The sequence below is a fragment of the Eleutherodactylus coqui genome, chromosome 8 (assembly GCF_035609145.1).
Source record: "Eleutherodactylus coqui strain aEleCoq1 chromosome 8, aEleCoq1.hap1, whole genome shotgun sequence".
Taxonomy (NCBI): Eukaryota; Metazoa; Chordata; class Amphibia; order Anura; family Eleutherodactylidae; genus Eleutherodactylus; species Eleutherodactylus coqui.
The window spans coordinates 118084129-118098526 of NC_089844.1; the positions used below are offsets into that span (position 1 = coordinate 118084129).

At 44.9% G+C, this 14398-nt stretch overlaps 1 protein-coding gene across 1 annotated transcript in view; it reads left to right on the forward strand.

Annotated features, from left to right (window-relative positions):
- DNAH3 (dynein axonemal heavy chain 3) overlaps positions 1–14398 on the forward strand; it is a 379066-nt gene that overhangs the window by 224919 nt on the left and 139749 nt on the right. Inside the window, exons 28-32 of the mRNA XM_066576291.1 lie at positions 1267–1465; positions 2375–2483; positions 9077–9190; positions 10354–10530; positions 13316–13407. Of these exons, the coding sequence (XP_066432388.1) occupies positions 1267–1465; positions 2375–2483; positions 9077–9190; positions 10354–10530; positions 13316–13407 (691 nt within the window). The remainder of the gene's footprint in view (positions 1–1266; positions 1466–2374; positions 2484–9076; positions 9191–10353; positions 10531–13315; positions 13408–14398) is intronic.

Below are 14398 nucleotides of genomic sequence, written 5' to 3' on the forward strand. Positions count from 1 at the left end.
TCTATTATTCGCCAGGTTTTTCCATCTGCTTCAGTTCTTCTTCGTATTGTTCATGTTGGTTTTTTCATCTGACTATTCTGTCGGTATTCTACCTTTTCCATCCAGGTACGCCAGCGTCCGTTTTTCGGTCCCTCGTGAGACTAGGGACCGTCGCCCAGTTGCCCGCTTGGGGTTAGCCAGGAGTGGAGGCAAGTAGGCAGGAACAGGGGTTGTGGGTGAGATCTAGTGCACCCGGGCTGGCGTATCAAGGGTAGTATATCGTAACAATAGCGCTGTTGTATAACGAGAAAAAAAGAGTAAGCCCCCTAGGAAAACCAGGATACAAACTGGATTGGAAAGGGTTAATGGTGTGTTCCATGACTTTTGTATTGATGATCTTTCCTTAGAATAGGTCATCAATATCAAATAGGTAGGGGTCCAATTCTCGGCACACTCATTGATCAACTGATTGAACTGGCCATAGCAGCTGTTCCTGGTAATGTAGTTCAATTTCATATCCTTGAATGCGACTGAGCTTCAGAAGGGCTATGTAACCAATGAACATCGCGGATGCTGGGACTCAGACTCCCACTGATGTGAAATTGATGACCTATATTAATGATAGGTCATCAATATAAAAGTCGTGGATCATCCCTTTAAGAACTAAACTTATTATGGAGACAGATTTTGCATTGATGCTAGTACTCTGTTTCTGCCTTTTGCAGAAATAATATTCTGGTTCTATCCAAAGGAAACATAGAAAAGTTCCGTTAAAGCAGTGTTTCCCAAACTCCAGTCATCACGGACTCCAACAGGTCATGGATATCTTATGGTAAGAACATCTGCGGCAATGTCTGAGGGACTGACAATAATTACATCACCTGTGCAATACTAAGGAAATCCAGAAAACTTGACCTGTTGGGGGTCCCTGAGGACTGGAGTTGGGAAACAGTACATTAGAGGGATTATCCAGGCTTTATAAATTGATGGTCCATCCTCAGGATAGATCATCAATAGCTGATCAGTGGGGGTCTGCCGCCCTGGACCCTTGCTGATCAGCTGACTGAAGGGGCCGCAGCACTCATGCAAACACTGTTGCCTCTTCAATGTTTTCATCTGAGTATGATCCTGTTCATATTCGGAATGCTGCATTTTCTATAGCGACTATTCTGAGTACTGCAGGCTTGTCCCTTTCACTTAAATGCTGTACTTTGAAATGCTGAAAGCCATATTCGGTGTGTAATGAAATCTTATAACAATATGTATCTGATGGTTTTTGTTCTGTAGCCCGTGATGTTGTTGCACAGCTGGCAAAGGATAAAGTATCTAGCTTGAGTGATTTCCAGTGGATCTCCCAGCTGAGATATTATTGGGAAGGTCAAGATGTCATGGTCAGAATGATCACTACCGAAACCAAATATGGCTACGAGTATCTTGGCAATTCACCTCGACTTGTCATTACTCCACTGACAGATCGATGTTACAGGTACAGTATGGGCCAGTTGAATGTATAAGAGCATGAATGCAATGTATAAAAAGTAAACTGAATTCTCCTAAAAAAATGTGATAATTCTGCATATTCTAACCCTTTTTAGGACAACTGAGAGTAATATTCCATTACTGGTCACTGATATACTGTTACATAGTTGGCTTGCATGGACAGATGTTACCCTGTCCAATTTGACAATTTTTTCTCTCTCCTTCAAAGAACAGTGTCAACTGCACCTTTTTTTTCATAGTTAAATATTTATATTTTCTGTGCATACTATCCTTACATATGTTGATATACCTATATCACTTAAGGGGTTGTACCAAGATCACAAAATATACCCTATCCACAGGGGAATAACCTGCTGATCGGTGAAGGTGTCACCGCTGAGATTCCTACTGATGTAGAGAACGGGGGTCCAGTGTTCCCCCGACCTCCTCACTGTGGGCTTACTGCACCCCCACAATGAGGAGGATACTGAATGAAGTGCTAGTCATGGAAGCGAGCTGACGCTTCTTTAATTTTCAATGAGACTGCGCAGATAGCCAGGTTTCCATCATTGCCATTGAAATGAAGGGAGAGTTGACTGTGCATGCTCAACCAGCGCTCCATTCATTCTGATGTCACTGTGGGAAGAGAAGCAACCCCACAGTGATTAGCAAAGAGGAAAATGGGACTCTCGTACTCAAGATCAGTGGGGGTCTCTGCAGTGAGACCCCCACTGATCAGCAAGTTATCCCCTAACCTGTAGATAAGGAATAATTTGTGATCTTGGTCCAACCCCCTAAAGATGTAAATCAGATGCTGGATGGTCCCACTACTTAATGTACCAAGAAATTTAGTGCATTCTTCTTGACCATATCTAGCACATTATACTTTATTAATAGACATTTGTCTTTACTATAGAACTTTAATGGGGGGGCTCAAGTTAAATCTCGGTGGAGCTCCAGAGGGTCCTGCTGGGACTGGGAAAACCGAAACAACAAAAGATCTTGCTAAAGCTTTGGCCAAACAGGTAATCTCATCTGCATTGTTGCTGATTTCAAATGATATGTTGAACAAAGCGAAAAAATATGTTTTGGGTTTTTAAGTTAACGAACAGAATAAGGAGAAGGAACATGGTGAAGTAAGGACATATCTAGAAGATATAGAGTGTTTTTACATGAAGATCAGTGGGTACAATGCATTGATGATGTAGCTTTCAAATACAGTGAAACCTCTTTGAGATACCCACCCAACATTGCAGTGACAAGTAGTCTTCTAGAGAGGGGGCGACCCTCTCAAAGAATAGGGATGATATTCATAGGACATCAAGAAATTAAAAATCTGTCTCGGATGGTCTCTGTTTAAAATAAATATGCATCAACAACCATTTAGAAATGTACACTTTGGTAGACTAAGTATAAACAAGGGCATAATAACTTATCAAGTCTGCCATAACTGTCTACATCAATGATAATGGTGGGGAGGAAGAATTGAAAAGGGATGGAAAGGCAAAGATTTTTTAGGGTTCCCATCACATATTAGTTAACTAGAACACCATATGGTCAAAGGCGAGTAGCAAAAGCACCTCAAGTATAGCTTCCAACATGAATGGAATGGAAAAGCCAGTCTTACAATGCTGTGTTATATATTATATTTTCTAAATGCAGGAAATGATATAAAATGGAGAAGAAAAAAATATATACTCAGTGATTCACATCACTGCTGGGCCAGTGCCAATGCTTCAGCCTTTCCTGTCAGGCCTTATTTACATGGCTGCATTGTTGGTGTGCCCATATATACTCACGGACTGCTGCAGCCAATCACTGGCCCTAGTGGTCTTGTGCCGTACACTAGCACCAGCTTTGAGCATAGCCCTGCCCTTAAACTGCGCACGTTTTTGCTCCCCTACCAACAAGCCCATTTTGCTCAATGTACTACATACCAGTATATACTGTGTACAGCAACAGATCAGGTCACATGGACACTTTATAATTTGTCCATTTGTTTAAGGTGCTTTTAGACAGAACGATTATTGTTCAAAAAATAGTTCAAATGAGCAAAGTGAACGATCATTCACTCTTCGCCCGTTGTTTATTTTATGCTGGCATAAAAATCATCGCTGGCCCATTCACTTATCATTCGGTTTAAACAGCGCTTGTTCAGTCCTTCTCATTCACTTATACAGCAAGCATGAAAGACTGGATGATTTCTGATTTGAACGAGCCAACAATGTATCTGCCTGTCTAAACAGGCCGCATGGGCGAACGAGCTAGCGATGACGTCATTCACTCATTTGCTCAAACGATAGATCGGCTCATCTGAAAGCACCTTCGTCTCATTTATGTTCATTGAAGTAAATTAGATCTTGTAATCCTTAGAGTACCATTAAATCAGATTTTCCCCTGCATACTGTGCATGAGGCATGACAAATTGTTCAATTAGTTTTCGTTTAGCTTGTTGATTGACCTGTAACTAGCAATAAGCATCATTCTTTGTTGTGGTTTTTTTCCATTAGAACTCAACAAGAAAATGTGTCTCTACCCTAATTATTTTTATTAAGACTAATGAGTTGGTTTATTTTGATGATTGATTTCTAGTTACATAACTGCACTTCTCAAACTTTGTTTTATACACAGATTTGTACTTTTAACGTGATCGTCCGCCTTTTAACAACATGTTTACTGGTCCAACTTGCTGTACTAATGTATTTCTTAATATATCTTTGTAGCAGTTATGGCTCTCTTTTTCTGATACAACACTTCATATTCTCTCCAGTTACAAGTTTATTGGGCATCTGTCACCTGACTTTAGCAGCATAACCTAACTGTATAATAAAATCACAGAGGTGAGGGGGAACACAAAAACATATTTCACTGGAAAAGAGCCAAAAATGCAATACCGGATGAAGTGCAGAGCAGGCACAATCACCGTAGGGTTGGCACAATGGCCGCAGGGTTGGCACAATGGCCGTAGGGTTGGCACAATGGCCGTAGCGTTGGCACAATGGCCGTAGAACCTAACAATATGCAGCAAACTAGACTATATACCAGAGGAGCTAAACTGTCCACTGCAGACTTATATGCAGTCACCCACTAAACCAAGCCCAGATTGGGGAGGAGTGACTGCAGAAACCAAATCTCCAATGTGAACGATACCACAGAAGCCAGCTAATAGATGGGTGCGTCCCACAATACAGGATTACAACTCACACTGACATAGCAGTGGGTTGCCCTGTATCTCAGCAGTGGGCCGCACTGGCTGACATCTTAGACTCCCCCATAAGTCCATAGCAAAATGCATAAAAGAAATATTGATACACACTAATAAAATACGGGTATTAGTTTAGCATTTTGGCCAAGACGCATAAGCTGTACTTAGCAGCGATTTGGGATCTTTTCCAGTAATTGTATAATAAGATGATTGAGAGGTGGATGAAGATAACAGTTTCTTTATTTTTCTCATAGGATGCTCCAATTGAGAAATATAATCATTACCACACTTTCTGTGCGGTATGCAAATGGCTCCTGCATCGGTCTGGGCTCTCTCCTCTTTCCTTAGGTTAAACATGCCCATCAGAGTCTTGATGTATGTAGTTCAGTCTGCTGGATTTGCAGTGCATGTCAGACACTCTGCGCCAAGCTTGGGCATCCAGTGTAGCATGTAAGAGGGGCTAGCAGTGCCCTGCTCCCCTCTTACTAATGATAACAGCTAAGCCGCTCTGACAGCGGACTTAATCGCCTCTTTAAGCCCTGCCACCTGCTTGTAATGGAGCCAAGTTGAGGAGAGCAGAACAAGCGCTGAGCAGTGGAGGTCCTGACGCTGGCCAGTGATATGGCCGGGGTGGGAAAGTAGAAACAGGGTGCTTCAGACACTGGTGAAGGGGGCTATGCCCACCTCGATAACATCATCAGTGACATGACTAGCGTACCACTACTGTGCAGACCCGGACTGGGCTGGGCATAGTATGTAGGACCAAGCCATGCCCCCCTCCTGCATAGTTGACAAGCTTCTCAACGCTGATGAGGTGCCATATGAGAAGCCTGGAGCTGCACCACAAAAGTCATTGACGTAGCTTAAAGGAGATGTCTCGAGGAAGCAGTTAATTTTTTTTTTTGCCCAGTCCCCCCCATTAAACATACATTACTAAGCCCCCCTGTAAATGACATTTCTAGCTGGTTCGTACTTACCGTTCCAGCGTTTCAGCAAGTTATAAAAGTTTCCTCAAGATGGCCGCCGGCTCTTTCCCCGTCGCTCGCTGCAGCCCGACGTGCGCGCTCCCGAGACGCCGCCAGCTGTGTCTCCATGGCAACCGGACGCATCGCAGCCGCCGACCAGACGCCCCGCAGCCGCCGACCAGACAGCAGGTAACCGGCGCTAGCCCCCGGCTCCCCAGCGCTAGTTCCCCCGGCGCAGCGACAGCCCCCCCCATCGCAGCGACAGCCCCCCCGGCCTAGCGCTAGCTCCCCCGGCGCAGCGACAGCCCCCCCGGCCTAGCGACAGCTCCCCCGGCCTAGCGACAGCTCCCCCGGCCTAGCGACAGCTCCCCCGGCCTAGCGACAGCCCCCCCGGCCTAGCGACAGCCCCCCCGGCCTAGCGACAGCCCCCCCCATCGCAGCGACAGCCCCCCCGGCCTAGCGCTAGCTCCCCCGGCGCAGCGGCAGCCCCCCCGGCCTAGCGACAGCCCCCCCGGCCTAGCGCTAGCTCCCCCGGCGCAGCGGCAGCCCCCCCGGCCTAGCGACAGCCCCCCCGGCGCAGCCCGGCGCAGCGGCAGCCCCCCCCCCGGCGCAGCCCGGCGCAGCGGCAGCCCCCCCCCCGACCCATCACTTACCTGGGAGGCTTCTCGGGGCTGCTGGGCTGGGCTGGGCTTCTCCGCTGGGCAGCTCCAGTTTCTGCACCTTCCTCTAACAGAGGATGGTGCAGAATGGCCGCTTCAGCGCGCTCCCGAGCAGTGACAGCTCGTCTGCGCATGCGTAGAAGAGCTGTAGCGGGGAGCACACTGAAGCGGCTCGTGCTGAATGGAGAAGACCGGACTGCGCAAGCGCGTCTAAAAAAGCAAGCTGCCAGCGAATTTAGACGGAACCATGGAGACGAGGACGCTAGCAACGGAGCAGGTAAGTGGAATAACTTCTGTATGGCTCATATTTAATGCACAATGTACATTACAAAGTGCATTAATATGGCCATACGGAAGTGTATAACCCCACTTGGTTTCGCGAGACCACCCCTTTAAGGACAGAGAGGAGAGCAGGGGCCATTTAAAGTGGCAGAGGCCTCTGTGAAGGATAACAGTGAAAGCGCTTGTATTCCCCATATAGCCAGGAGCCTGCTTAATAGAGTGAGAGCAGCGCTAGCAGGTATATGCAAGTTGAGTATTAGTAAACAATGTGATATGTAAAATACTTTGTAACGGGATGATAAGGCACTTTGTATTGGAGTTATGCGCCAATAAGAATGTGTATCATGCCGTGGATCTCCAAAAGTTCAGCAAGCTGAGTAATGGAGAATGCCGATTGTTAACTACTAGGTGCCTTGGCATTCTGATATATTAGTGTAAATTCATGTTAACTCTATGATGTTTAAGGAACTCACACCCACTTATGGAGTGAAGCAAAGCCACAAATCACATTAGTAAAGTTTATTTGTTTTAAAGAAAAACTACCTCTGTCTCCATCTGCTAGCTGCGGTGTCATCTCCTAACCCGCAGCTCAGATACCTTACCTGTGACCTGTTACAAGTGCAGTAAGTCATTCACAGCCGTCTATATTATAATTGACATCACACACATGTGCCGTCCTCTTTGTGGCTCTCCTAGGTGTCAGTCTGGAGATGTCAGTCAAGGCTCTACTGGGCATGTTTAGCCTAAAGAAGGGGGAGAGAGCCCGGACCAGTGCAGGAGGTGACTCGCCCATCAGATGGTTTACCAGTCATCTGTATACCAGACGGGAAGCACTGCAACAATGATATCTATCTTCATCCACCTGTCGCTTATATATATAGATAACAGAAATTTCTAGCGGTGGAAAATAACTTTAGGTGCCATACAGACTACACGTACACATTAAGGAAAAGTTCTCTGTACCCGCCAATTTCAGTAGGATCAGACAACTATCATATGTTTGCGGGAGCTTCCTGATTCATCTATCGGGGCAAAGAAAAATTGGGCAAGCTGATCCTTGAGATAAGCCACCAGCAGAGTGGTTCATCTCCACTCTCCTCATTAAATACACATTAACTCTCATCCAAATCAATCTTTTACATGTATAGGGGATTCAAGGAAAATAGCTATCAGCTGAATGCGTCCATATCCAGACCTCTTCTTGTTCACTGATGCCACTACAGTCTTTTCTTTCTATGAACAGATAGAAACAATCATATCTCTCCTGTTCAATATGATGCTGTTTATGACCTGGTTATAATTTCAATGAAAAAGGAGGCAGTGCCCAGCCTTTAATGGCCTACAGTAACGAAGTGGCCCGTCCAATATCTTTTATGCTACAATGCTTTAATCAGAAGACTGTCTGCTAGCTTCTCATTGGTGCCCTCTATACCGACTAAATGCTCTTCCATTAACATATCCTGCTCTTATTAGGTCCTATGTGACCTATTAGTGCAGCTCCTGAATGTAGTGATTATACTTATCTCTCTTAGGGTGCATTCACACGAAAGTATATCGGCTCGGTTTTCACGCCGAGCCGATATACGTCGTCCTCGTGTGCAGGGGGGGGAGGCTGGAAGAGCCCAGGAGCAGGAACTGAGCTCCCGCCCCCTCTCTGCCTCCTCTCCGCCCCTCTGCACTATTTGCAATGGGGAGAGGTGGGACAGGGGCGGGGCTAATTCACGGCACTTAGCCCCGCCCCCGTCTCGCCTCCTCTCGTTGCAAATAGTGCAGAGGGGCGGAGAGGGGGTGGGGAGGAGGCAGAGAGGGTTCGGGAGCTCAGTTCCTGCTCCTGGGCTCTTCCAGCCTCCCCCCCCTGCACATGAGGACAACGTATATCGGCTCGGTGTGAAAACCGAGCCGATATACGTTCGTGTGAATGCACCCTTAGGGCGCGGTCACATGAGCGTAGGCGTATTTACGTTCGCACGTGCGCAGCGTTTAATCGCCGGAAAGAACGTTTTTCGGCGATCATGACCAGAGCTAGAAAGCGTATTATCGTTTGTTCCTACTTTGCAAACTATCTTTTCGGCCATCGAATATGCGTTGGCGCGTATTTCGGTCGCATATGTTCCGTTTTTTTCGGGTTGCCGTTTTTACGCGCCGTAAAATCGCCCGTGCGAACGAATACATTGGAAACCAATGCCTCAGATGGTCACGTTTATACGATTGGGCGCAAAAACGCACCGTTTATGCGCTCGTGTGAACGCACCCTTAGTTATACATGAGTTCCATTAATTTCTGTGCTGTATTTAATCAGATATCACAGGAAAATGTGGGTTAGCTTCTATGCATTTTGAGCAGTTTTTGTCAAATATAAGAACATTCAGTTAATTACCTCTTTTCAAGTAGCTGTTCAATTGATTGAAAAATATGGAATAATCCTCATCACATGTAATGCAGTTGTTAATAACAATGTAAACAGCCTTAAACTATATTAGTGAAGTATTTTGTTATTCCCCGTACAGTGTGTCGTGTTTAATTGCTCAGATGGCCTTGACTATAAAGCAATGGGTAAATTCTTCAAAGGTCTTGCTCAGTCTGGAGCCTGGGCGTGTTTTGATGAATTCAACAGAATTGAGGTAAATTTAATATAATCAATTTTTAAAAGGAAATATAGCACTTTTTGCCTTTTTTGGCAATTCTGAAAAGATTTCAGAAGGTAAAAGTGATGTGAAAAAGTCACAATTTTTGTTGCATGGTGTGCCTGCACAAAACAATTGTGACATCTTGAATCTACACCAGCTCACACCACTTTTAAAAAAAAAGTTAACATGGCTTGTCAGGAGGAGGTATGGTGTACTCATGCCCAACAGATTGAAGTATGATTTACATCAGAAACAGGCATAAATTATATCAGAAATCTACTATGGCTGATAGCTGGCCTAGATTTCTGTTTAGAAACTCGGATGGCCCAAGCTGCGCCTAATGTATGAACAGACACATGCCTCTTTATGCATTAGCCGCATTGTCCACATCCAAGGATCATAATAGGACCAACATGTAAAATACCAGTCCTAAAACGGTTGTTTGGGACCTTTACCATTGATGGCCTATTCTCAGGATAGATCATCAATAGTTAATCAGTCGAGGGTCCGCCTCTCGAGATCCTCACTGAAGAGATGTTTGCAGTCTTTATTGCTGTCTCTATTGCAGAGGCCCAGGCTAGTTCTGCAGGCACTGCTCCCACTGAACTCAGTGGGTACTGTGCATGCAGTACCAATCTGGGCCGCTGCAATGTTGACAGTATTATCTTCTTCCAGCACTGTCCATATTTATTGCCTGGCAAACAGCTGATTGGTGGCGATCCAAAGCAGCAGACCCCCGCTGATCAACTCTTGATGACCTATCCGAAGGATAGATCATTAGTAGTAAAAGTCCCTGAAAACACCTACAATAAATTCCCCACTGTGTTCCTACTCATACTAATGCTTATTAGGAGATGGAACAATATTAGAACAACCTTAATTTTTAGTTGAGTAAGTTTTGTAAATACGTTGCTTTACTGAACTTGTACAGATACTAAATTATGTTATGCATTATAGCCCAGAGCTACAAGTACATTCATAAGTCTGCTGGTTGCCGTTAGAAGCCGTCAACAGCTTGATGACAGACAACCAGTTTATCTAGACTTTGCTACTTTTTCTTCCGCAACATATTTGTTGGTGATGTTAAGTGCATTCATGTCTCATTTAATTTTTATTTGAACGAATGTACTATATACCTTATATCTTTCTATAACTAGGTAGAGGTATTGTCAGTGGTGGCACAGCAGATTCTGAGTATACAACAGGCAATCGCAAGAAACATGAAAACATTCTTGTTTGAGGGGACTGAACTGACACTCAACCCAACATGTTCTGTATTCATCACCATGAATCCTGGTTACGCAGGTCGTGCTGAGCTTCCAGATAATCTAAAGGTATGCAGCCAACATTTTTTTTTCTTAACAAGGTGTCAGCACAATGGAGCGCTGCAGGTATATTCTTGTTTACCAAATCGGTGTTAGTACGAACTGCTCGGAGAATCACAGGTCTCACAGCATTTGTGTACATCGTAAATGATTCAGTTTATTTGTTAACAAGCCAAAGTATTAATAATCCATAAAGACAAAAACATTGAAAGCATGGCTAAAGGTCACCTCACTTAGCACACAAATAAATTGTTACGCCTCTTTATTACTGATTATTACACTTAGCACATGCAGTGAGGTCGATCTCTGGGCAAACCTGTTCTCTAGTCATGCGCAGTTTACTAACTCTCTGAGGTCATTAATTGGTAATCTACTAGTATTCCTAAGTTTAGTTAGGGTTTACATAGTTAAATATATGTACAGAAGATCAAATAAAGTGATACATGATAAAGAGTTCTATTTGCTAAGCCGAATACATTTCTAAAACAATGTCCATCTTTAGTCAACTGTCTGGCTACACATTTGTGTGAGCAATTTGCAGCTTTCTTCTTCTGGCCTTGTTTCTTCTGTTTGTCCTATTCTGACACAAAATATCTTAATATGTGTGTATTGGAATGAGAAACAAGATGGCGTTCAAGCACCATGGTTTGTCTCGCAGAGGTATTACACTGATAAAAAAAAAATCATACCTACTGAAATTCAAAACTCTAAATAATGAGTTTTTCCAATAGAATGAACATAGCCAGTTCATTTTTTTGCCACTGCAGCTCCCAATCTTAGTATTAAATAGACACTACACTTTTTAACAAACTTGTGCTTATCTGTCAGTGTGATAACTAGCAAAAGTGTAAATCCCTTTATTTACCTAAAATGTTGTTTTTGCACTAAAAAAAATCACTCTTAGTATTGAAGGACACTTTTGAATAAAATGGATGAACAGCAAAGTGAGTGGATCCTTTATCAAGTAAAGATGGTTCTTCCATATATGACTCTGAAGACCAAATTATCTTTTTCCAAACATATTATGAGAAAACACAATTACTTTTATGGAAGGGAGAGAAAATTTTCTGTAGAGGGAGGGAGAAACAAAGAGACTCACACAGATCTGCCTATGCAGCTAATAGTAAGGCTGGGTTCACACAGGACGGAATGTCTGCACGCAGAGGCGTAACGTGAAGCTTTTGGGCCCCATTGCAAAACCTGCAACAGGCCCCCCAACTTTATTCATAGTACTGGGCTCCCTATATGGAAAAGAGGGGCTTTATGGGCCCCCTAAGCCTACTGGGCCGGGGTGCAACTGCATCCCCTATAGTTACGCCCCTGTCCACACAGCAATTCCGTCTGTGGCTCCTAATCCTGTGAATAGCCAGCAAAGTGGACGAGATTTAGCAAAAATCTCGTCCACATGCTGCGACCAATCTGGTGCAGCCAAGCCGCACTGAAACTGACATTCTGCATGGGAAACAAAGGCACGGCATGTTATTTCTTTTTTCATTTCCGCAGCGGCCTCTCTCCTCTCTATAGGGAGAGATGACCGCACCAGAGATGCAGGCGGCAAAGCCGCTTCAAAACCTGCGGCTAAAGGCCGTGGCTTTTGAGGCTGTGCTTTTCCTGTGGGAATCTTGTGTTTTTTCAGTGCAGCCAAGCCGCATGATTTCCGTCCCATGAGAACCCAGGCTTTGTGTTCGTTGTGTCACAGCTACTGGACTCCCATATGCACTTCTCAGTTTTGCTGCATAATATCCTCCATGATGCTGTTACTTATGAGGGTGTGCTACAGAGAGATAGAGAAGAGGATATCCTGCTCTCCTATGACTGCAATGTATGGAGATATCATAGCAGCTAGCTTGGGGAAAACTTGGAAATGGAGATGGATCCTGCAGAGGGAACACTGGTGCTAAGTGCAGGATACAAGTCACATAATGACAAGATATAGAGTTATTAAAGGGGTTGTCCCGCGGCCAAAACGAAAAAATTTTCACACCCCAGTCCCCCATGTTAAGCAAGCATTACAAACTACCCATGTAAATCGTTTTTAAGAGCGTTTCTACTCACCATGAAGCTGTTTCATGAAGTTATAAAAATCTTCTTCCAAGATGGCCGCCGTCATTTCCCAAAGTGCACCGCTGGTCTTCTCCCATGGTGCACTGCGGGTCTTCTCCCATGGTGCACTGTGGATGTTCTTCTCCAGTCTGAGCAGCCACCTCATTGGCTGATCGGCACCACGTGACGGGGGCGGAGCTACGCGATGACGCGGAGAAGGGGTAGGAGCCAGGACGCAGCTCGTGAGCCCAGAGTCTCCAGAAGAGGATTCTTACCTGCGCAAACCCGACTGTTGCGGTGACCAGAGAAGAAGGCTTCAGTCGTCGCCATGGAGACGGGGACGCCAGCAGCGGAGGGGATAAGTGTATAACTTCTGTATGGCCAATATTTAATGCACGATGTATATTACAAAGTGCATTAATTTGGCCATACAGAAGTGCATAACTGCATTTGCTTCTGCGGGACAACCCCTTTAACCTCAGGTACACATGCATGAGCGCTTATTCTGAAAAGTTATAGGAAGAAACTGTATTCTGTAAAGCAGTATTATCTCTGCTGGAGGTCCCCAGGGACACATACCTTTTTAGATGATAGTACATATATATTGGAGGTTACATAGAAAGTACAGGGTGAGCACAAAAACCATCCTTGATTCACATTCTTTATCTGTTGGAAATCAAGGACTGTTTTTGTGCTCACCCTGCATATTGAGAAAATAAGAAAATTCAGTTGAATACATTTTGTTTTGTAGGCTTTGTTCAGAACAGTGGCCATGATGGTCCCAGATTATGCACTCATTGGGGAAATATCCCTTTATTCAATGGGATTCCAGGATTCTAGAAGGTAAGAGCACACTGATGTGTTAGTCCAATGCCTCAGACACTGTTATAAGACACTATTATAAGACACTGTTATAAGGACTAAATAAAGCAGGGGGCTACCATGGGTCCCATGCACCTATACATGGCCTAACATCAGCAATGGCATCACACTGTTGGCAAACAAGTGTCAAGGGACCTGCTCAAGGGGGGGATGAACAAGGTAGAAGGCCTTTCTGTTGTTGGATATTCATTGTGGTAGGAGTCACCAGTAATAATGAGTGGGCGATTTTGATTTTTCATGGCCAAACATGTGTGATCTCTAAAGACCCATTTACATGCAGCGAGGATCGCTCAAAAATCGCTAAAAAGAAATCGATTGAGTGATCATAGTTGCATCTAAACGTGTGGCCTTCATGCACTGCTAGCTGATCGTTAAATTCAGGCCAACCTAAAAATCATTATTCGGCCTTATCAAGAGTTCTCCATGGGTAGTGCAGATAGCATTGTGTCCCGTTGGAGAACAAAGGAACTGAAAGCAGATATGGGCCCTTGGGTTATTAACTGCATTAAGCAAAGGCTTCATTTGCACACTAAATAGCTATTAAGTAGCTGAGTAGCTACTTAACCCCTTAACGACCAGCCCATAGTGTTTTTACGTCCTCCCGAAGTGGGCCTTATTCTCTGAGGACGTAAAAACATGCTTCCTGCAGAGAATAAGGCCCCTCGGGCTGTGGACGTGACAGCTCCATGCTGTCGGTGTCCGCAGGTAGCTGACAGCATGGAGCTGTCATCCCGGGCTGTTCGGAGCCCCCCCCCGGCATTGCGATCGGCGCTATGCAATGGATAGCGCCGATCGCAAAAAAGTAAATAAAAGTGCAATAAAAGTTAAAGATTCAGCTGCTCTGATGGATCGGATCCATCGGAGCAGCTGAAATTACTCACCGATGTCCGTCGCACGAGTCCCAGCTGTCCCGATGCTCCGGGCGCCGTAGCCGTCCTTCTGCGCATGCGCG